The following is a 24,304-nucleotide window of genomic DNA, read 5'->3' as shown; positions in this document are numbered from 1 at the left end:
GCTCACAGAAGACAGGGTCAAGCTGTGGCCAGAGTTATTAAGGGGGCGGAACCGGCTCTGTGCTGACTGGGGGGCTGGACCAGGGAGGGCAGAATTTGGCTCTGCGCCTATTGGTGGAAACTGGAAGCATTTAGAAGCAGGGGCGAGGCCAAGGTTGGGCTGAGCCTGGCGTGGGTGTAATTAATGGTACCTGAGGAACGATTGGGATTTGGGAGAAGGGTTAAACCTTAGGGCTAGGAGTGAAAGGCTGATTGCCATGGGAACAAACCTCCACCCTGAACCTGTCCATTCTCCATGGCAATTCAAAGGGTGATAGCCAGTAAAAGGAATGCAAGGAAGGGTGTGTGTGTGTGAGGTTGCCATGGTGACGGAGAGGGCAGAGCCTAAAGTCAAGTAGCAAATGCTGCCAGGCAATAGGCCGGAGACAGGACTTTCAGGGTGCTTTAAAGGATCCATAGAGAAACTGGATCTTCCAATTAACGCTGGGCTCTAGAAACAGGGTGCCTTGGCAACCCGCAGGGGTTAGGGGGAAAAAGAAGGGCCATGTGACTCAAAGGCATTCAGGCTCTTTAATGTCGGAGGATGCGGTAAGTAGTCAATGGTGAGGCTTCTCTGGGAAATTCTGCAGGCCTTGTAGTTCTCTAAGTCCCTGAAAAAAAGGACAGAAGGGATTTAACAGAGACTGGGTCCAGGCCCCACCTCAGGCTTGCTCTGACCTCCCCGCCCTTGGATCCAGTTTAGAAGGAAAGATGGTCCTTTCCTTTGTTGGCTCTCTCTCTTCTTTAGGTCATCACCCTAACCACATCTGGACATGGAGGCTGGGAATGGAGTGAGCTGCTCTCACCTCTAGCAACATGTGGATATGGGCCTTGATAGTCATGGAGTCCTTGGTGAGGCTGTTGCTGAGCCTGGAGAAGAGAAACGAGAATGTGCAAAGTGGGCCCCACTTATGAAGACGACCCTTCCTCATCACTTCAAGAACTACCTACATCTGGGATGACGTCCACCCATCTGCTGTGCAGAGATGCCTGACCACAGTCTGGACCTGATCCAAGGATTACCAAATGTCTAATGTATGCCGGTTTTAGGCACTGGGGAGATAGCAGCAAACACAACACACAAAAATCCTGCCTACACGGGGCTCACATTCTTAGAGACAAATGATGGACTAAAATATATGGTATGTCAGATGGTTCTAAGTATAATGAAAAAAGGAAGCAGTAATGGAGAGAAAGTAGTATGGGAGTGGGAGCTGCCATTTTTAATACAGTGCCTAGGGACAGCTCCATTGAGAAGCATTTGAGTGAAGCTGTACAGAAGCAAATAGTGCTATATGAAGGCTGCACGGTGTTCCCCACACAGGTAGCAGCAAATACAAAGGTGTTGACGTGGGAGTGTGCCTGGCAGGTTTGAGTCACAGCTAATAGGACACTGTGGCCGGAGAAGAGTAAGTGAGAGGTACTAGAAGAGCTGAGGTCAGAGAGGTAAGGGGGTGTGTGTGCAGGGAGTACGGGGGGTGGGAGGCAGGCTGTGTAAACCTACAAGGCCATGTTAAAGAGCCTGGCTTTTCTGCTAAGTGAGCTGGATGCCAGGGGAGGGCTGTGAGCAGAGGAGCGAGGTGAATTGAGTTGGGTTCCAGAGGATCCATCTGGATGCTGTGTAGAGGGATGACTAGGGATAAGGAGAGCTAGTGTGGAAGCTGGAAGTCCAGTGAGGTGGCTATGGCAATAGTCCAGGTGAGCCATGGAGGATCAGACCACAGTGGCTGAGAAATGACTGGATTTAGGGTGCATTTTGCAAGTAGAGCCTACAGGATTTACCAAAGGGTCAGATGTTGGGTGTGAGATAGGACGCCAGGAAGATGCTAAGGCCTAGGCACCCTGAATCTAGAAGTGCCTAAACCACCCTGGCTGCAGACTGCTGGGATACATAAAATAGTCAATTCCTTTTGTGTAAGCCAATTTGGATCAAGTCTCTCCTGAAAGAATCCTCACTGATACAAAGGGTCAAGCCTTTCTGAAAGAATGAGAAGGAACTGAGAAAGAGTTAAGCAGCAAAAGGGCCCAGAGGCAGGAAAGAGTTTTTTGAGGAACAGCCAGGAGATCAGAAACTTAGAAATTAAGTGAACAGTGAAGGAAAGTGGTAGAAGATAAAGTCCAAAAAGGTAGGAAGGGCTAGACCATGCAGGGTCTTGTTATCATAATGAGAAATGTGGATTTTATTATGCTGTCAATGAAACAGTCAATTTGAGGGGAAAATGAATCTAAATACTGAACTAAAGTACATAGTAACAAGATAGGCTGTTACATTGGAAAAAATAGGATGAACTCATCTATATGCCAATACCAGCCGAGACCTTTCCTGAACCGGACTTAGGAGTTTTAACTCTATCTTCAAAAAATCGACTTCTGGGGCCCTCGCTGTGGTGTAGTAGGCTAAGCCTCTGCATGTGGCACCAGCATCCCATATGGAAGCCAGTTTGTGTCCGGGCTGCTCCTCTTCTGATCCAGGTCTCTGCTGTGGCCTGGGAAAGCAGTGGAAGATGGCCCAAGTGCTTCGGCTGCTGCACCCACGAGGGAGATCTAGAGGAAACTCCTGGCTCCTGGCTTCAGAAAGGTGCAGCTCCAGCCGTTACGTCCATCTGGGGAGTGAACCAATGGATGGAAGACCTCTCTCTTTGTCTCTCCCTCTCTGTAACTCTACCTCTCAAATAAAACCTTTTCAAAAATCGACTTCAGTGTTCACTAAGCACTTCATACCTAACAGGCCTCAGATTGAGCTCTTGATCTTCCCCTCCAGATCTACTCTTCCCCTTCTCCTCTGTCTCAGATAACGGCAACTGCACTCTTTCAGTTGCTCCACCAAAAGCCTGGACTCCGCTTTCTCACGCCTAATGTTCAACCATTCTTTTTAAAAACAAATTACAACAGCTCCCATCTATCCAAATGCTTCTTTTGTAAATTTTTTTTGAAAGGCAGAGTGGATAGTGAGAGAGAGAGAGAGAAAGGTCTTCCTTTTCCATTGGTTCACCCCCCAGTGGCTGGCGTGCTACGGCCAGCACACCACGCTGATCCGAAGCCAGGAGCCAGGTGCTTCTCCTGGTCTCCCATGCGGGTGCAGGGCCCAAGCACTTGGGCCATCCTCCACTGCCTTCCCGGGCCATAGCAGAGAGCTGGCCTGGAAGAGGGGCAACCGGGACAGAATCCGGCGCCCCGACCGGGACTAGAACACGGTGTGCTGGTGCCACAGGCAGAGGATTAGCCTATTGAGCTACGGCAGCGCCAGCCCCAAATGCTTCTTTAAATGTTCTTTCTCCTGGGCCGGCGCCGTGGCTTAACAGGCTAATCCTCCGCCTTGTGGTGCCGGCACACCAGGTTCTAGTCCCAGTGAGGGCGCCAGATTCTATCCCGGTTGCCCCTCTTCCAGGCCAGCTCTCTGCTATGGCCCGGGAAGGCAGTGGAGGATGGCCCAAGTCCTTGGGCCCTGCACCCCATGGGAGACCAGGAGAAGCTCCTGGCTTTGGATCAGCATGATGCGCCGGCCGCAGCAGCCATTGGAGGGTGAACCAATAGCAAAAAGGAAGACCTTTCTCTCTGTCTATCTCTCTCACTATCCACTCTGTCAAAAAAAAAAAAAAGTTCTTTCTCCTTAGCACTGCTAACATCTGACTTACATTTCTACTTCAGAAAGTTCATGGAAAATGGAAATGAATGTTCATTTTGGTGTAAAAACTGAGAAATTCATGCATTTCTCATAATATGCATTTTCATAGATCTTTGGAAGACTTATTTTTTAAAAAAGATTTATTTATTTGAAAGGGAGAAGGAGAGAGGGAGGGAGGGAGGGAGGGGGAGAAAGGAGAGGGAGAGAGAGGGATCAATCTTCCATCCGCTGGTTCACTTCTCAAATGGCCACATTAGCTGGGACTGGGCCAGGCTGAAGCCAGGAGCCCCAAACTCTATCCAGGTTTCCCACATAGGTGGCAGGGGTCCAAGGACTTGGAGCATCTTCCACAGCTTTCCCAGGCACACTGGCATGGAGCTGCATAGCTCCATGTAGAGCAGTCAGAACTCAAATTGGCACCCCTATGGGATTCCAGTATCATATGTGGCAGCTTAACCCTAAGCACCACAAGGCTGGCCCACTGAAGACTCCTTGTGTGCATGTATTTTAACTTTTTTTGCACTAAAATAAACGTCTTTTAATTCCATATCCCATGAATTGTTTGAAATTCTCTCCTACTACAATTTACTTACTTATTGTCTGTCTCCCCTGACTAGAATGCTCGGCTGTGTGAAGGTGAAGGCTTTGGTCTGTTTTATTCCTGTTGAATCCCTGGAACCAGAACAGTGTGTGGCACAGAGTAGGTATCCAATGTATGCTGAATGAATAAGTGAATGACTAAGCCACTCAAAGGAGCCTGAAGTCCTCACAGGATAAGTGAGTCTATGTTTAGGTACAAAAAATGAAGCATGGTGCTGTTGCTACAGAGTGTCAATACTTTCAAGGTCATTTGGGGTAGTGTTCAAAGAACAGGGCAATAAAGTTGCTAAGCTCCAAACCAACAGTTTTAATATCAAGAAAGGAGAACAGGGGCAAGCATGGTGGAACAGCAGGTGAAGCCGCCACTTGCGATGCTGGCACCAGCTATTTGGGCACTGGTTCATGTCCTGGGGGCTCCACTTCAAATCCAGCTCCCTGGGAAAGCAGCAGCAGATGACCCAAGTGCTCAGTCCCCTGCCACCCAGAGGGAAACCCAGATGGAACTCCAGGCTTCTGGCTTTGGTCTGTCCCATCCCTGGCTGTGGCAGCCATTTGGGGAGTGAACAAGTGGATAAAAGAGCCCTCTCTCTCTGTCTCTCATCCTCTCTCTGTAACTCTACCTTTCGAATAAATAAATAAATCTAAAAAAAGACAGAGAACAAAATTAGCTACTGCAACAATGAAACAAACTTAGTCTGAGTGGCTGTGAAGTTAATCCTTAAAAGGAGAAAAACATGAAGTTTACCAAATGCTAGTTGTAACACAAAAGAAATATGTTTAATTTTTTACTAATGATTTAATATGTAAAGCATTGGTTTTTTTGTTTGTTTGTTTTTTTCTTTTTGACAGGCAGAGTGGATAGTGAGAGAGAGAGAGACAGAGAGAAAGGCCTTCCTTTTGCTGTTGGTTCACCTTCCAATGGCCGCTGCGGCTGGCGCACTGCGGCTGGCGCATCGCACTGATCCGAAGCCAGGAGCCAGGTGCTTCTCCTGGTCTCCCATGCGGGTGCAGGGCCCAAGCACTTAGGCCATCCTCCACTGCACTCCCGGGCCATAGCAGAGAGCTGGCCTGGAAGGGGGGCAACCGGGATAGAATCCGGCGCCCCGACCGGGACTAGAACCCGGTGTGCCGGCGCCGCAAGGCAGAGGATTAGCCTGTTGAGCTATGGTGCCGGCCAAGCATTGTTAACAGTAATTATGGTTAGGCTGTTTCCTCTATAGTTACATGTCTATTTGCAGATGTGCACTCCTTTCAGGCTTACCAGGAAAGAAGATATAGAGACTTGCTCTCCTCCATCCCCTCCAAAATACACTAAGAACAGGAAAACTGATGGGCAGTTTTGCTTACATGAAATAACCACAAACAATGTCCCAGATAGTTGATACAGACTCAAATCTTTATCTTCTAGAAATATTAAACTTCTAGGCAGTCCAACCACTAATAATAAAGCAATAAGAGACTCAACCACATTTTTCATCATACTAATAGACCAGGTAAGGGGACAGGCACTGATAACTTATATACCTATTTTTTGGGAAATATAGAGTCTCAAAAACTTAAAATATATTTAAAAAGCCTAGGAATCTTGTGACATAAAAGGAAAGCTATGATATAAAGACTGCACTTGGTCTAAATGACTACCAGTTCAGGACTGCATTGACCATGAGAGCAGACTCCTTGATCAAACTATTCACTAACTGGTCCGATCATCAAGATTTAGACATCTCAGCAGGTCTGATATTCTTTTGAGTCCTGTAAAACAGAAGCCCAAGAAAGATCTGAAAAGAGAAAAATTACTGAACACCTAAGGGAGGCAACTCTGAAAGAAATTAATGTAGGAATAAGCATAAACATAACCAAGAAGAAATTTGACATCAGTGGTATCCACACTTGTGAGATGTTGTTAATCTAAGCCTATCACTCAGAGCCCTCACACTCGTTCCATCTGAGCCCTGTTTGCCTTTCTTGGCAGTTTCTCCAGCAGGCCAGGTGCACTGCTCCCCTTGCTGGAAATGCGCTTCTCCAGATAGCCCCATGGCTTGTTCATTCAAATAACTCAAATGGAACCTCTGCTGGGCAGCCTTCCCCAGCTGCATTTCAAACCCCTCACCTATATACCCAATTGTCCTTCCTTATTCAACAACTTAAAACTCAAATGGAGCCCACCCTTTCTCTCCCCATCACCACCAACATAGATCTGTTCCATTCACCGCTTCAGTAATTCATTCAACAAACACAGAGGGTCTACTACCTGCTGGGTACTATTCTAATCACCTGAGGTCTAGACAAAATTTCTCCCTTTGTAAAGCTTACATCCTAACTGGAGATGATACGTATGAGTAAGAAATAAATTACACACTAAATACTAGCAAGTGACAAATGCTAGGTAGAAAAGAAAAAAGAACAAGGGATGGGAATCAAAGACTACTAGGGGTTGCAATTATATAGTTAGGTTATGAAAGACTTTGCTGAGGAAAACACATTTAAGCAGGACAATTGAGTGAGGAGAAAAGAAGCCACAGGAGTACTGGGGAAAGAATACTGCAAGCAGAGAAAACAGCCATGGCATTTGCCCTGAGGTGAGAGCATTCTTGGGACATTTAAGGAAGCATGTGAAAGTCACTGTGGCAAGAGCACAGGAATGAGCAGGAAAATTAACAGGTGAAACTAGAGGTAACCTGTTTTACTGTTACTGATTTACAGGCTGAGGCCTCATGGATCTGGTCATAGTTGTATTTAGGTCTAAGAATACAGTCCCTCTAGCATGTAAGATCTCAAGAAACTCTTCTGTCTTGTTCCCTGGGGCATCTCCACTGTCAAGCACAGAGTGTGGTAAACAGAAGATGCCCAATATGTTTGTGTGAATGAATGATACAAAGCTAACTTATTGGAGTGTTTACTATGTGCTATACCTGGGGCTGAACTTTGCATCCCCACTTTCCTCAGCTCCAGCCCAGAGAAGGAACGGAAGTAGGTCTCTAACTTAAGGGAGAAGAGTGTTGAAAATGGTGGGGTGTTGGGGCCAGTACAATGGCACAGTAGGTCAATCCTCCACCTGTGGCGCCGGCATCCCATATAGGCACCAGTTCTAGTCCCAGCTGCTCCACTTCCAATCCAGCTCTCTGCTATGGCCTGGGAAAGCAATAGAAGATGGCCCAAGTGCTTGGGCCCCTGCACCCACGTGGGAGACCTGGAAGAAACGCCTGGTTCCTGGCTTTGGATTGGCCCAGCTCCAGCTGTTGCAGCCATCTGGGGAGTGAACCAACGGAAGGAAGACCTTTCTCCTTATCTCTCCCTCTCACTGTCTGTAACTCTACCTCTCAAATAAAATAAATAAAATCTTTTAAAAAAATGGTGGGGCGTTTAGATACTACCTTCAAGAATGGACTTACTGTGTGAGGAGTGAGCTCTTACGATCAATGAACTTGAGAGCTTCTGCCAGTGTCAATTCCAGGAAAAAACCATATCCCAGGGCCACATAGATGCGTGAAGTATCTGAGCTGAGGAGAGAGAGGTTAGAGGAAGTGGAAGACATCCTTATTACTGTTTATCATACCATATAGTTTAGTTAATTTTTTACTCCCTCCCCTTCCCCAAATTGAGACTCTGGGAAGGCAGGGATTTTATTCTATTTTATTTCTTGTCATATTCCCAGTACTTAGGTTATGTCCTAAGGTATGTAAAATCTAGCACAGTGTCTGGGACATAGAAGATGCTCAAAAAAATATCTTGCATGAAGGAAGGGCTCAGAAGGGCGGGTAAACACTCACACTACTGTGTCAACGAAGAAGTTACAGCCCAAATCCACCTGCATATATAACTCCGATTGCTTAGCCTCCTGTGGGGCCAGGGAAAAAGAGGTAGAGGTCAGTGGTCAATTTGTAGGTCAGGTGACAGGTTTTGGTCTAGGGTCTCTCTTCTCAGTTCCTTCCCATGCTCCCCCCACCACACACATACCAAAACCAAATGAGAACAAAACAAAAACAGTACCCAATCATGATATATCTACCTGGAGTCGTTCAATGACATTTCTTAGTTGAAGGTATTTGGCCAGCTGCTCATATACCTTGTCTCGATGGTCCAGTACTTTTCTGATGGGACAAAAGTACAAATGGTGACCAACAGGCAGCTCTGTCCTCCTTGGGAAACTTTATACCATGATTCTTTGAGGTGCTCAGGTTACCATGCTCTAAGTAGGCCTTTTAGTGTAGAAGTTAAAATTCTGGACACTGGGTCAGACTGCCTGGGTTTGAATCTGGGTTCTACCCTTTACTAGCTGTGTGACTTCAGCAAGTAAACTGTTCTATATGCAGTTTTCTCATCTACAAAATAGGAGTGGCATTCCAACCTCACAGAGGCACTGGGATTAAATGAATGTTTACTATAAGACACTTAGAATGATGTCTTCCAAATGATAAGCTTTATATATATGTTAGCTCTTACTATTATTACACTTTGCTCCCAAATGTCAATCTCTATGTCTCATCTTCCCCCTAGAAAAATCCTCCATCCCTTTCGGGATGCTCATAATCTAAGCCTTACTTCCTGCTCAGATTAGTAATAACAGCTTTTCACATTCCTTGAACCTTTAACATATTTCAGGCATCACATTAGAAACTCAGAACCACTGCATGAGTAAGGTTCCATAATAAACTTCCTCATTTTACTGATTTGAGAAGTTTATAAGGCACAGAAGGGAGGGGCAAGGTGTGATGTTTACACGGATGGCAAGGTAGCCGAGCCAGAACTCAAACCCCAGAACTATGAATCTGGAATTTGGCCCTAATCCATTAAGCAACATCAGGACTGCGCATGCGCAGACACGCCCTACGAACGCCACGTCCTAGCCAAATCGCACCCCGGAAGTCGCTCCTCCTTTCCCCTTCGAATGGCGCGTGGTGATGGGCTCCGAACGTCTCGCCCACCAATCTGAAGGCTTGGCCCCCGACTTTAAACGCCCCACCCACCACGTGGACTATTCTGAAGGCCCCGCCCCCTCGCTGTCACTCACCGCAAGTCCCGCTGCAGCACGTCACTGATGAAGGCCTCATAGCGCAGAACTTTCTCTCCCGTGGCCTCAACCACCCGCCCTTTAGGGGGCGTCTCCATTATGGGCTCCTGGGGAATGAGCAGGGGGAAGACCACGTTGACCACTTCATGTCCACCCTCTCAACGTTGGGAAATGGGCACGTTCGGGTCCTGCTGGGGGTTCCGCCTTCTGCCCTTCCCAACTCTGGGACTCGGCCACCCAGGGATACCAAAATGCGGCCCTTACCTGAGGGCCGCCGGCAATAAGAACGGGTCGGTATAACCGCGGCTTCCGGGTGGCGCGGGTGAATGACGTATAACAAGCGCGCTGGCCAACCAAATAAGCAGGTGGGGAGGGGCGGTCCTGAAAGGAAGTAAGACCCGCCAAGGGGAAGAAGAGAAGGGCAGGGCTTTACTGAATCAAAGGAGATCAGGTAGGACTGTAGGGCGTGGGAGCAGAGATCGTTTGGCTGTGAACTAGCCTATTGGAAACTGCACAAGCGGCGCGTGGAGCCCGTGGGGACTGTTCGCGGCTTTTGTGGATTTGGCGGTTTCCAGGGGAGGTAGAACGCACAGGTGGCGGTAGAGCGCACAGGTGGAGGTAGAGCTAGGGACTGAAGCGTTTAGTATTCAAAAGGCAGAGCCTGGGAGGCGGACAGGCAAGTCACATAGTGACTTTTCACACAAGAGGTTTGCGTTTCACTCCCGGTGATGGGAACGAGTATGAGCATTTAAAACCTTTTTAACGGAGACGCATTTTTCTACAATTCCTCTTTGAGGATTGCAGCTCTGTGGCTCACAATCTATAAATGGAGCTAAACAGAGATTGGCAATACTATGTCTAAGCATCTCATTTTATTAGTCAAATGGAGGGTCGCTGAGTCGTCTGCAAAAGATCTGCTATTTTGTACTTAGGAATAATCCCCATGTGTTTAATTAAATGGGCAAGCTTTTTCTTTGTATGCACTCAAGTGATTGAATGCCTGTATTTTGCATCTTTAGCATCTAATCCAGCAAGTCCTGGCCTGAGCCCAGAGGAGAATTCAGATGCTCGCACCCCCAAATGCTATCCCGATATCTAGAGCCTAAAGTCCTTACCCTTACTTGTGAAGTCTTCCCAAGTAATTTGCGTGTAAAACTTCAGTTGTCGTTTCCAAATTCTCAAACCTGTTTGTTAAGCTTTTCTTTGCCTTCAGAAAAAAGTGACTGTAAAAGGAACATTGAGTTTTTTTTAACATGAGAGTTCTTTTAAAAGTTTGTGGGAAAATAGAATTAAACCGTGGTTAAGTCCCTGCTTGGAACACTGGTATCACATGTTGGTGGAGTGCCTGGTTCGAGTCCCAGCTCCTTCACTTTGGATCCAGGTTTCTGCTAATGCATACCCTGGGAGGCAGCAGGTGATGACTGATGTAGTTGGGTCCCATAAAATATGTAAGAGACCCACATGAAGTTCTGGATTCCTTATTTCAGCCTGGCCTAGTCCTTGCTTTTGCCAGCATTTGAGGAGTATCCCAGAGGATAGAAGATCACTCTGTGTGACTTTCAAATAAAATGAAAAGAAATAAATAACGTAAAGAAAAATAAGATTGGTTTGGTTCAAAATTTTTGAAATCCATTTATAATTTCTTCATAGTGTGCAATTTCCATGAACTTTTTGAAGACTCTGTGTATGCATGGCTTTCGAAAGTTTTTCGCACCAAAATAACTTTACATTTTAATTCGTTTCCATAAACTTTCTGAAGTACCCTCATACTTTTTTTTAAAATCTCACTTTATAGTTAAAATTACATTTAGTGTGATTTTTAAAAAAAAATATTTATCTATTTGAAAGGCAGAGTGACAGAGAGAGAAAGGGATCTTCCATTCGCTGGTTCACTCCCCAAATGGTAACAGCAGCTGGGGCCCAGCCAGGCCAAAGCCAGGAACTAGGAATTTCATCTGGGTCTCCCATGTGGGTAGTAGGGACCCAAGTACTAGCTACATCCTCCATTGCTTTCCCAGGTGTATTGGCAGGGAGCTGGATCAGAAGCAGAGCAGCCAGAACTCAAACCAGCATTCTATATGGGATGCTGGCATCACAGGCTTCACAGGTGGCAGCCTGCTGTGCCACAATGCTATTTATTGTGATTTAAACAGACACTAAGTAGTTAGACAAACATTCAGTTAAGGTTAATCTCTACCACTTTCTTGTGAAAGAGATAAAGCATTTGTTACCTTTATTTGGCAGCAAGAACACATATAGTTCTGTTGGGCTGAGGATGGGTCTGGGCAGGTCTATTAATTTATATTTCACAAAAAAACACTTTTCTATTTTTAAAAAACAATCACTTTTCTATTTTAAAAATCTGTTTATTTGCTTTATTGGAAAGGCAGATTGATAGAGAAAGAATGAGAGACAGAGCGAGATCTTCCATCCACTGGTTCACTTCCCAAATGTCCTCAACTGTGAGGGCTAGGCCAGGCTGAATCCTGGAGCCAAGAACCCTATCTAGATCTTCCATGTGGGTTGCTTGCCCAAGTACTTGGGCCATCACCTGCCAACTCCTAGGCACATTAGCAGGAAGCTAGATGAGAAGGCAAAGTAGCTAGGACTTGAACTGACACTCCAGTATAAGATGCTGGTGTCCCAAGCGGTAGCTTAACATGCTGCACCACAGTGCTAGCCCCAGCAACATCAACCCCCATTTTTTAAAAAAAATATATGTCCTGGACTGGCATTGCATAGTGGCTAAATCCAACTCCTACAACACTGGTATCCCATATGGGCACCAGTTCAAGTCCCAGCTGCTCCACTTCCTATCCAGCTCCCTGCTGATGGCCTGGGAAAGCAGCGGAGGATGGCCCAGGTGCCACCCATATGGGAGACCCAGAAGAAGCTCCTGGCTCCTGGCTTCAGCCTAGCCCAGCCCTGGATATTACAGACATCTGGGAGGTAAACCAGCAGATGGAAGATCCCTCTGTCACTCTCTGCCTTTAAAATGAATAAATAAATCTTAAAAGAAAAATGTTGCCAATTTTGCTTTTACATTTTGTTTTTATAAAGAATTTTATTTATTTGAAAGAGTTACAGAGAGAGGTAGAGCCAGAGAGAGAGGTCTGCCATTCTGCTGGTTCACTCCCCAAATGACTGCATTGGCCAGAGTTGAGCTGATCTAAAGCCAGGAGCTTCTTCCGGGTCTCCCACGTGGATGCAGGGGCCCAAGGACTTGGGCTATGTTCTACTGCTTTCCCAGGCCACAGAAGAGAGCTGGATTGGAAGTGGAGCAGCTGGGACTCAAGCCCAGTGCCCATATGGGATGCAGGCTGGGGCTTTAACCCACTGTGCCACAGTGCCAGCCCCTACATTTCTAATCTATAGAAATGTTGACAGTGAACACACATAGAGCCTTCACTGAGGTTTACCAGTTGTGAATATTTGGCCACTTTTACTTTCTCTCCAGATTACAAAATAATTGTTGACATGGCTGCATTTCCACTCTGTCCTTTGGATGGCTGCAGATATTTGAGCCACTCTTCTGTTATTGGATGTTTAAATGTCCAGTTTTATCATTGTTATAGTCTGGGATGGGATAACTGTATTTGCTTGCAAATTTTGGTGCACAACCATAATTATATCCTGGTGATAAAACAGGATTTTGGTTCATATCCCAAGTGGTTGCAATAGCTGGGAATGATCCAGGCTGAAGCCAGGAGCTTAGAACTTCAGCTGGGTCTTTCATATGGGTGGCAGGGGCCCAAGTATTTGGAACATCATCTACTGCCTTCCCAGGTACATTTGTAGGAAGCCAGGTTGGTAATGGAGAAGCCAGGGCTCCAACTGGCCCTCCAATATGGGATACCAACGTCCTAAGTGGCAGCTTAACCTGTCGTCCCACAATGTTGATCCCTAGTGATTAGTTTCTAGAAGTAGAATTTATGAGTCTAAGTTCCCTGCTAATGCACCTGGGAAAACAGTGGAGGATGACCCAAGTACTTAGACCCCTGCTACCACCTTGGAGACCTGGGTGGAGTTCCTGTCTCCTGGCTTTGGCTTGGTTGGCCTGGCCCACCCTGGCTGTTGTGGCCCTTTGTGAAGGGAATCAGTAGAAAGAATCTCCCCATCCCCTCTCTGTCCCTCTCTCCATCTCTCTCCCTTTCAAATAAATAAATAAATAAATAATTTTTAAAAAAGAGCTTTTGGATCTAAAGGAGATCACTGCATTGTAAATCAAGTATTAAGTGTCAATTGTACACATACTCCATTACAAACCTCCTCATCTAAGTTCTATATCAGGGGTCAGCAAACTGTTATACTGGTTTGCTAACTCTTGATGTTTCCTTACATCTTATGAGCTAAGAATGCCATTTATATTTTTTAAGTGCTTAATAAAGTAACAATAAAATAGTTTGGGACATGTGAAAATTATATGCAATTTGAATTTCAGTGTTCAATAATGAAGTTTTATGGGAACACAGCCACATTCATTTATCTACATATTATCTGTGACTGCTTTCATGCTACAGTGGCACAGTTGAGTAGTTGCCAAAGAGGCCATCTGGCCTGAATACCCAAAAAGTATTTAATATCTGACTTTTTACAGGAAAAGTGTGCCAATCCTAGCCCTACGTAATTATGTCAGTCAATAATATAGAGGCTGGGCTATAACCACATGGGCTGCCCTGGCTTCTACTAGTGATCTCTTCCCTGGCTGATGAGTTGGCATTTTCAGGTTGGTAATTCAGGGAGAAATGAGAAACATGGTCAAGCTGTATCCAACTCTAGCCCAAGACAGGATATCGACCAAGCCTCATATCTTCATTACTCTTTGCTCTCCTTTCATCCAATCATCTACTCCTATACTTTCCCCAGTTCTGACTTAACACCTCTTTTCCCTATCTTTGCATTTTCCCAGGAAGAAACACTGAGGCCCAGGTAAGTTTGCCTTTACTTGATAGCTAATGATGCAGAACATGTCACCATGTCCATATTTGCTATCCATGTATCCCATTTGCTGAAATGTCTCTTTACATTCTCTGTTCATTTTCTAATTAGATTGTTTTTACTAAACTGTTGGATTTTGAGAATTCCTTATATGAGGGATTTAAAAAGTTCATAGGGGCTGGTATTGTGGTGCAGTAGCTTAAAAACCACTGCTTGTGATACCAACATCCCATTATCAGAGTGCTGGTTTGAGACATGGCTAATTTGCTTCTAATCCATCTTCTTGCTAATGCACCTGGAAAAACAGCAGATGAGGGCTCAAGTACTTGGATCCCTGCCACACAAATGGGGGACCTGAATGGAGTTCCTAGATTCCTCGGGGTGCTTTGGCCCAGACCTGCCTATTGCAGACACAGGGAACATGAAATACCATATGGAAGGTCTCTTGGTTGCTCTGCTTTTCAAATAAACAAATAAATAAATATAAATATTTTTAAAAGTCTGTGGAAATACATATTATGAAAATCTATGTATGAATCTGAAAATTTTGCACTAAAATAAAAAATTTTTAATTATTTTTATTTTATTTGAGAGACAGGAACAGTCAGCCACCACTGTTGTTCCAATCCTGAATGAGTCCTAATTTCACTCCTGGCAGCTCCACTTCTCATCCATCTCACTGCTAATGTTGCAGGAAGACAGCAGAAGATAGCCTGAATACTTGGGCCCCTGGACCCATGTCAGAGCCCTGGATCAAACTCCTGGCTTCTGGTTCCGGCATGGACCAGTCACGGCCATTATACCCATTTGGCAATGAACCAGTGAATGGAAGATCTCTCTCTCTCTCTCTCTCTCTGCCTTTCAAATACATAAAAAAAAAACTCTTCAAAGAAGCAGCATTATTGAGATAAATTCACATTAGATTCACAAATCAGAAGCGACAATTGAGTGGTTTCTAGTGTATTCACAAAGGGGTGCAATAGCACCATAATTCAATTAGCCAACATTTTGGTCACCACAAATAGAACTTCTCTGCCTACTCCTCAGGGCTTTTCTCCCCCCCAGCACCAGTTCTAAACTGCTACAGTTTGCTGTCATTGTTTTTGATATTAAGTTTTCTTGGAATATGACTCTTCACCTTATATTTTCCAAAGTCCTTTCCAGCCACATCTCCCAACCCTTGCAAAGATCTCAACCCTCTTGCAACCAGTGAAAATGCTGGCTCACAGTATTGTCTGCCTACTCTTGTTTATAGTAAAATCACTCAGGAGACTTAATGGTAATAGATTCTTTTCTAATAAAGCACAACATTTACAAATATCATAAACCCAGGTTTGAAACGCATATGTAAATTCTGAAATGAATAAGCATTACTTGTTTTTTTTAGGATTTATTTATTTTATTTCAAAGGGAGAGTTAGAGAGAGAGAGAGAGAGAGAGAGAGAGGTCATCCACCTGGTTTACTCACCGAATGGTCACAACAGCCAGGGCTGGGCCAGGGAGAAGCCAAGAACAAGGATCTTCTTCTGGGTCTCATGTGGGTGTAGTAGCCCAAGCACTTGGGCCATCTTTGGCTGCTTCCTCAGGTCAGAAGTGGAGCACCTGGGAATTGAACCGGTGCCCATATGAGATGCTGGCACTGCAGAAGGGAGCTTAACCCGCTATGCCACAGCACCAGCCCCATTCATTGAGTTTTTAAACAGGCAACCCTTTGACTTACAACTTTCTCCTAAACAAATTTCTGCTGAGGAAACTGCAAGGGAGAAGGAAGGGAAGGCTGCATTTCCCTAAGGGCTTTTTTTTAAAAAATTAAAGATTTATTTATTTATTTATTTGAAAGTCAGAGTCATACATAGAGAGGAGAGGCAGAGAGGGGGGAGAGAGAGAGAGGTTTTCTATCCACTGGTTCATTTCCCAGATGGCTGCAATGGCTGGAGCTGTGCCTATGTGAAGCCAGGAGCCAGGAGCTTCTTCTTGGTCTCCCATGTGGGTATAGGGGCCCAAGCACTTGGACCATCTTCCACTGCTTTCCCAGGCCACAACAGAGAGCTGGATTGGAAGTGGAGCAGCCGGGTCTCGAACCAGCGCCCATATGGGATGCTGGCGCTTCAGGCCAGGGCATTAACCTGCTGAGCACAGGCCCCTTTCCATGGGCTTTTATCATGGGTTTGTATCAAAAAGGCACACATCCATTCCAAAACATGGAATGCTGTTTTTAAAATTTTATTGTAATAAAACTATAAAGTACACAATATTAGACACATCCTCATTTTAAAAAAATACTAAAAGCAAAATCACTGTCTATACATGTTTACTCTCCTGAATCAGTTAAAAAAGTTCTCACATTCAACTCAATAATAAAAAACTTTTAAGATAACAGTAAATATTCTCATATGAAGAACAGGTTCTTTTCTTTCCTTACCCACCCAAGGTAGGTAACATGAAAGAACAGGCCTCATAACATTTAATTTCATACATACATGAAGAAGCAATAACCATCAATAACTTGACAATACTGCTTGTAGATGCTGTAACATTTTTGGCAATTACACAAAGCCATTCCTTAGTATTGCCATGAAACAGAGACCTTAAATTCTAGGGATGCAGAGGGTTTCCAAAACCAATGTGACATAAATAGAAACCAAGGCAATAACTAGTCTGGATATAGCTAGTCTGGATGATTGGACTAAAAACAGGGAAACCCAAATAAAGTTATTTAGTGTTTTATCTAAGTCAAAATAAAGAAATAAAAAAGACTGGACAGCAGTCACCTGAAGAGAAACTAAGAAAAGGTTACGTGGTGCTTCACAGGAGAAATGAGGACCTGCAATGGCTGCTGGTGGTGACAGCCTACTCTGCACACTGTGTGGATTTGAGGCATCTGCTGGTTGAAGCAGACAGGCAGGGTATCTCTCCCCACCCTGCATCGTATGACTCCCGCCCCTGCCCCAACATCTAGTTCTGATGCCAAGTATGGTGAACGTAAGCCCAAGTCATGCAAAAAGCAGTAGGAGACAAAGTTAGCACAGCGAACGGAACGGCGGGAGAAGTGAGCCACAGGAGAGTCCCTTTCAGTCCTCCTCCAAGTCCTGCTCCAGGAGAAAATTGGCAGCCCACTCCTCATTCTTCTCACAAGCAAAATATGCTTCAACCACAAGCCCTTCAGGAAAGCCCAAAGCCTTTAACCTCTCTATAGCTGCCAATTCCTGGGGTGTTACTTCAACATAGCTGCCATCTGCTGTTGATGCTTCTTCGGTTGCCGCGCTGTCCACTCCTCCTCCTTCACTGCCAGCTTCTTCACGACCAGCTCGGCTGCTACCGGCTCGAGGGGGCTCGACCTCGGCCGCACTTGCCCTGTCTCCGGGGAGTCCCATTAAAAGATACTCCACGGCTCTGTGAGGGTTGTTGGAACTGGCTCTCAGGGCTGCAAGGACGTGCTCCCGTTCGTAGCCCATGGACACGATCTCGGCGACCATTGGCTCGGAAGACGGACGTGTCAGCAGCGCCCTTGCTGCCTGCTCAGACAGCTGGGCCCCAGAGGAGGGTCCCGCGATGGCATCATCTGGTGTAGGGCTTGGAGCCCCTGGCGGGCCTGCCGACTGCCCTGCAGCTGGATGTGACGCAGGTGCGCCAGCAGGTGCACCCTTGGTAGTGGCAGGCGTGGACGTGGCAGGCGCGGACATGGCGGGCGCGGAGAGCGAGGCAGGGCTGCGCGATGGGGCCCCAGCACCAGCCGATGCTGCGGGGGCAGAGGGCCCGGCCGTGGTGGCAGGCTGGGACTGCCGAGCTGTGGCTGTGGCTGTGGCTGTGGTCGCCGCCTTGGGTCTGGCCACCAGGACCGTCACAGCGTGGTGCTCGGGGATCTGACAGTCTCTGAGCACAGCGTCATCCTGCAGGACACGGCCCGCATACAGGAGCTGCTGCCCCGCTACCGGAAAGGCCTCTCTGCCCTGCTCGGCTTCAATTTTCTCCTTGAGGGCCCTCACCGTCTGGCCGGGGTCAATGTCGATGTGGAAGGTGAGCTGCGGCCCGGCCTGGAGGGTGAGGCGCATGGCGCCGCCGCGCAGGGCCGCGGCCTGGTCGGCTGCCCGGGCTGGGGCGCGTGCTGGCCGCCGGGCGGGCGGGCGGGCGTGAGGCCTGGGGGGCGGGGACCGCCGCACTCCTCACTCTGCCTCTGGCTCTGGCTGTGGGGACCCTGCGGGTGCGGGTGCCAACGGCCCTGGCCGGCGAGCTCTGCCCGCGGTGGCCTTCTCTCGTGAGCCCTGGCCTCCGCAGCGCCCGGGCCCCTGGGCTCAAGATGGCCGCCGTGGCTCCGCCAGCCCCCCCCCCCCCCAGAGAGGAGTACCCGTTGCTCCCCGCGTGACGGTGGCCGAGAGGGGCCCTCCCACGCCCGCACGTTCCTTCGCCACCCGTTCGCGGTGCATGGCCTCGCCCGTCCATGCACTCGGAGCGGAGCTCCCGGCTCCTCTGTCTCGGCTTCTGGTGCTTCGCAGCGTCTTTTCCATCCCTTTGGGAGACTGCTCACCGTTCTAGAACTTTCTCCGTTCGCTAACTCTGTACTAAGCTCTTGAACAGGTGTATATCTCTGTGTTATTCATTTTCTGTTTCCTACACGTGTGCTCTTTGTTACCCGTCATGAAGGGAGGATGGTTGCCGGAGCGAGTCTCATAGCTTCCTCTCCCCAGCTTAGTACAGAAATGAAAAGCCAGGAAACTATTTGCAAAGAGGCAGAAACTTTGTGGCATTGACAAGCGATCGAGAACGTGTCTGGTGCTTCAGAAGACCAGGTGGCACGCCCCAGCAGCACACTGGCTTTGAGGAAGTGTCCTCGGATTTTAAGGCAGCACTATATGCTAATTGAGTTAAGGTATTGGGGGTGCCCATTGGACAGGGGGTTTCACATACTGTGCTGTTTAGCTTGGGGCTCAAGGAGCTGGCAGGGTTCTCCTGGAGACCGTCTGTCTCCATAGGGGTCAGCCCCCTCCACTGCTAGCTCTGGGTGGAAGAGCGCAACTCTATGGAAGGCATGGTTTAAACTGCAAGGTCACACAAAATAGCCAGGGTCTCTTGGAGCTGATCCAACTCTCCCCAGGTTCTCATCCCCTTCCCCTGCCAGCTCTGACTAAAGATTGCACCCACCCTGAAGGTGTGATTTAAATCTGCAAGGTCACACATGCAGCACAGGAAGCTGTTAGTAGAGGAAATGCCAGTTTCCTGGAGAGAGTCTTTCCAGCCACAACTGGCAGCCTGCTTGTGCAGGACATTCTACCTGTGTCTGAAGGGGCCACCAGACTCCCTGTTTAACTCTCTGTGCAATCTCCCCTCTCTCCCAAGTGTAAGATATGGTATGAAATAAATCCTCAGTGTTTCTGCTCACACTGTGGAAACCACAACGATTGGTTAATTTTTGCTTCAGCCACCTTTCAGATACGTACAATGTTCTGAGAAAAAGTGAAATCTATTTGATACAGACCCATTTGTTGATCTGTAAAAAATATTTGATCATTTGGCAGGCAGAGTGATACAGAGAGGAACACACACACACACACACATATATGTATATATCTTCCATGCTGTGGCTCAATGCCCACAGAATAGGTTGGAGCAGGAACTCAGTCCAGTCTGCCTGCTGTGTCATGTACCCAAGCCATTGGGCCATCCTTGGCTTTTTTCCCAGGCCCATGATCCAGAAGCTCGATGACAAGCTAGGTGCTGGGCATTGAACTAACACTCTCACAAGGGATGCTGGCTTCCCATGTTGTCTCCAAACCCACAACAACTGTACCTTGAAATTCTTTTTGCATTGACGTATAGAAACTTTACATATGCATGTGATACCATGTAATTTTTTAATAGAAACTCACCACCTTTGCAATTTTTTATTTTGAAATGTGGAGAGACAGCAAGAAAAGACAGACAGAGGTTTCTCCTCCTTCATATGCTTCCCCAAACCCTGGTTAACAGCTGGGGCTGTCAGGCAGAAGCCAGGAGCCAGGAACTCAGTCCATGGATCCCATGTTGGTGGCAGGGATCCAAGTATGTGATGCATCCCCTGCTGGACGCCAGCGCCTGCATCCACAGCAAACTCAAACTGGCAGCCAAGCAAGCACTTGAATATAGGCAGGCATACCGGTGTGGGGTGCAGGTGTCCCAATCTGTGTCTACACTGCTATGCCAAACACTGAGTCCAGTGTGCGTTGTTGGAATACATGGAAACCGTGGGTAATGTGCAAACCAAGGTCAACACATCTGACTCCCCAACAACATTTCTTGATGGTGAAAATATTCCAGATCCTTCCTTCTACCTTTCTGTGAAATATCAGCACTTTCTCCTTAGTTCAGTCTCTGTCCTATGCGTACCTCTCTCTGGACACCTGCTGTTGTACTGCCTTTCATTCCATGTTGGGAGACCCCCTCTTTTAGTTCTGCATTTCTGTCGTAAGGATGTGTTTGACCCACTGTGTCAAGGAAGTTCTGCTGGCCACAGAGTGTCCGAGATTTCTCTCAGGGAGAATTTCTGGATGGCCTTTTCATTCCCCAAAGTCAGCTTTGCTGATTAGAGAATTCCTGGTTGGGGGCAGCCTCTTGGCACAGCAGGAGAAACTACTGCCTGGGATGCCAGCATCCCGTATGGGAGTTTTGGTTTGAGACCCAGCTCCTCTGCTTCTAATATAGCCCCCAGCCTATGGCAGCTGGCACAGAGGCAGAATGTGGCGCCTAAGAACCTGGGGCCCTCCCATCTACCTGGGTGACTAGAGTGGAGTTCCTGCCTCATGGCTTTGGCCTCTGCCAGGTCCCATTGTGGTGGGCAACTGGAGGAGTGTCTCTGTTTCCCACTCCTGCTCCCACATTGAAGATATGAAAAAAATGACAATGATTTATAAAGTGCTTGGAAATGGTATTTTGAGTACACGTGCAGGAAGCGAGACATTTTTGGCACTAGAACAAACATTTTTTCTCAATAATGCTTTCTTCCATTAGACTTGAGGGGCAGAACACAGGGACAGACACATCTTCTATCCACCAGTTCACTCCTTCAGAGCCCACAGACCATGGGTGGCCTGGCTAAAGAGCAGCTCATAGCTCCATTCCCACCTCCCACATTAGTGGTAGGGACAGACGTATTGAACCATCACCTGTGCATCCCAGGTGGGCATTACTATGGATCTAGATTTGCAGTGAAGCCTGGACTTGAATCACTTAAGTCCATGTGGGACTGACATCACTAGAGCAGCCTAAACTAATGGTCCAAGTGCCTGCCCCTCGATTCATCTTTTTGTTGCCTTGTGACGTGTGTTTTCCAGAATATTCTCATACATTCTACGAGTGAGTCTTTTGGTTACATAAGTGGTTTGCGCATAAATTGGCCTATTGCCTGTCCTTGCTTATTTGACCCATGATGGGTGTTTGCAGAACAGGCACAGCACATTTCCTAGTTCAAATGATTCCTTTGAAAATTGTTGGATGTTGCTTGAAGTTTAACATCTAAGAAGCCTTTCTCTAGTCTTCACTCTGAAACTCCTTCCTGTGATTTATTTAGAAAATCCTTAGTTCTGTCTTCTAATTTCAATCTTTGGCATGTTTCAATGAAGCAACTTTACCAGAATCCACAAATTTCAAGAAATTCAACAACAAGAAAACAAACAATCCAGTTAAGAAATGCACAGATTACTTGAATAGGCATTTGTCCAAAGAGAAAATTCAAATGGCCAATGAACACATGGAAAAATGTTCAGTATCACAAGCTGTCAGGGAAATGCAAATCAAATCCACAGTGAAGTTTCACCTCACCCGCGTTAGAATGTCTTTCATACAGAAGTCAACAAACCACAAACGTTGGCCAGGATGTGGGAAAAGTTTCCTAACCCATGGTTGGTGGGAGTGTAAATTGGTACAGCTGGTGTGGAAGACAGCATGGAGATACTTCAGAATTCTAAATGTAGGGCCGGCGCCGTGGCTCAGTAGGCTAATCCTCCGCCTTGCGGCACCGGCACACCGGATTCTAGTCCCGTTCGGGGCACCGGATTCTGTCCCGGTTGCCCCTCTTCCAGGCCAGCTCTCTGCTGTGGCCAGGGAGTACAGTGGAGAATGGCCCAAGCCCTTGGGCCCTGCACCCCATGTGAGACCAGGAGAAGCACCTGGCTCCTGCCATCGGAACAGCGCGGTGCGCCGGCTGCAGTGCGCCTACCGCGGTGGCCATTGGAGGGTGAACCAACGGCAAAAAGGAAGACCTGTCTCTCTGTCTCCCTCTGCTGTCCACTCTGCCTGTCAAAAATTTAAAAAAAAAAAGAATTCTAAATGTAGAGCTACCAGATGACCCAAACATCCCATTCCTGGGAATTTACCCAAGGGAAATGGAATCAGCATATCAAAGTGTTAGCTCTACCCACATGTTTACTGCAGCTCAATTCACAATAGCTAAGAGAGGGAATCAACCCAGATGTCCGTTAACTGAAGTCTGGATAAAGACATTATGGTATATGTACACTACTGAATAGTACACAGCAGTATAAAATGAAATCCTGTCATTTGACACCAAATGGATGCAACTTGAATCTGTTCTACCTAGTGAAATAAGCTAGTCCCAACAGCAAGTGCCATGCAACAGCTTACTCTTGTTGACAGTAATATTTATAGGTGGTCTCAATAGTAATAGATTCTTCTCTAATAAAGCGCTGCATTTACAAATACCAGAAAGGAGATTTTGAAATGCTCGTTTGAATTCTGAACTGGCTCACCATTCAGTGGGTTTTTTAGCTGGGCAGGTCTTTCACTTACGACCAGTTTCTGCCAAAGAAAGGCAATAGAGAGGGGAAGGGAATGTTGCTCTTGTGCATGGGCCTCAAGGGTCATAAATTCTCAATGGGACACGTCCATAACAAACATGCAAGTGTGGCTTTAAACCTTTATTGTGGGGCCCGTCCTGAGGCATTGTAGGCTGTGCCTCCACCTGCTGTGCCAGAATGCCATGAGGGCCCTGTTTCATGTCCCAGCTGCTCCTCCTCCCAACAGGCTCTCTGCTTATGGCCTGGGAAAGCAGTGAAGATGGCCCAATGTTTGGGCCCCTGCACCCGTGTGGGAGACCCAGAGGAAGCTTCTGGTTCTTGGTTTCACACAGGGTCAGCTCCTGCAATTGTGGCCCTTGGAGAGTGAACCACTGGGTGGAAGACCTACTCCTGTCTCTCCCACTCTGTTTTTTAAAAGAAGATGTTTATTTGAAAGAGTTACAGAGAAAAAGGAGGCGGGGGGGGGGTCTTCCATGCTTTGGTTCACTCCCCAATTGGCTGCAACGGCTGGAGCTGCACTGATCCGAAGCCAGGAGTCAGGAACTTCTTCTGGGTCTCCAACACGGGTTAAGGAGCCGAATGACATGGGCCTTCTTCTATTGCTTTCCCAGGCCATAGCTGAGAGCTGGATTGGAATGGAGCAGCCGGGACTTGAATTGGCACCCATATGGGATGCTGGAATTTCAGGCCAGGGCATTAACCCACCGCACCACAGCACTCCCCCTCTCCCAGTCTTTATCTGTAACTCTAACTCTCAAGTAAATGAATATTTTCAAAGCTTTATTGCAATAAAACTATAATGTGCACAGATATTGACATGTGTTATTTTTCTTCTAATAAAAACCAAAGAAAATTAACGAGAACAGCAACATCACACTGCCTTTCCAGCTATAGTTACTCGAATCACGTTAGACAGGGCTCACATACATTACAATAACAGAGGTATTTTTTAAGATTCATTAATTTATTTAAAAGCTAGAGTTACAAAGAGGCAGAGGTAGAGAGAGAGGTCGTCAAGCCAAAATTTTACTCCCCATATGGCTGAACAGATGGAAGAAATCTCTCTATTTCTCTCTCTCTAACTCAGCCTCTGCTTCTCTGTAACTCTGATATTCAAATATATAAATAAATTTTTACAAACATTTCTATGGAGGAGACACTGTTTCCAAAACCAATGTGAACAAAAGAACTAGAAAGAAGTGCATTACATTACTCTGGGTGTACTCTGGATGAACCCACTGAAAACAGATTCCCAGCAAAATGACTTAGTGTTGTATCCAAGACAGAAAGAAGAAATAATAGGACA

The 24,304-nt window shown here is 46.8% G+C and overlaps 2 protein-coding genes across 2 annotated transcripts; both read right to left on the bottom strand.

Annotated features, from left to right (window-relative positions):
* Positions 1–550: 550 nt before the first annotated feature.
* On the bottom strand, positions 551–9,610 carry UXT (ubiquitously expressed prefoldin like chaperone). Its single transcript, XM_062184168.1, has 7 exons — positions 9,539–9,610; positions 9,275–9,381; positions 8,273–8,354; positions 8,034–8,101; positions 7,656–7,763; positions 845–908; positions 551–649 (listed from the first exon to the last, which is right to left on the bottom strand). The coding sequence occupies exons 2-7, from the start codon at positions 9,370–9,372 to the stop codon at positions 596–598; spliced, it is 474 nt and encodes a 157-aa protein (XP_062040152.1). The 5' UTR covers positions 9,373–9,381; positions 9,539–9,610; the 3' UTR covers positions 551–595.
* Positions 9,611–17,283: 7,673 nt separating this feature from the next.
* Positions 17,284–18,264, bottom strand: LOC133752812 (UV excision repair protein RAD23 homolog B-like). The gene has a single exon (XM_062183118.1). It carries the CDS (start codon positions 18,262–18,264, stop codon positions 17,284–17,286), a length of 981 nt encoding a protein of 326 aa, XP_062039102.1.
* Positions 18,265–24,304: the final 6,040 nt, after the last annotated feature.

Source organism: Lepus europaeus, chromosome X (genome assembly GCF_033115175.1).
Source record: "Lepus europaeus isolate LE1 chromosome X, mLepTim1.pri, whole genome shotgun sequence".
Classification (NCBI taxonomy): Eukaryota; Metazoa; Chordata; class Mammalia; order Lagomorpha; family Leporidae; genus Lepus; species Lepus europaeus.
This window is presented reverse-complemented; position numbering and strand designations above follow the sequence as displayed.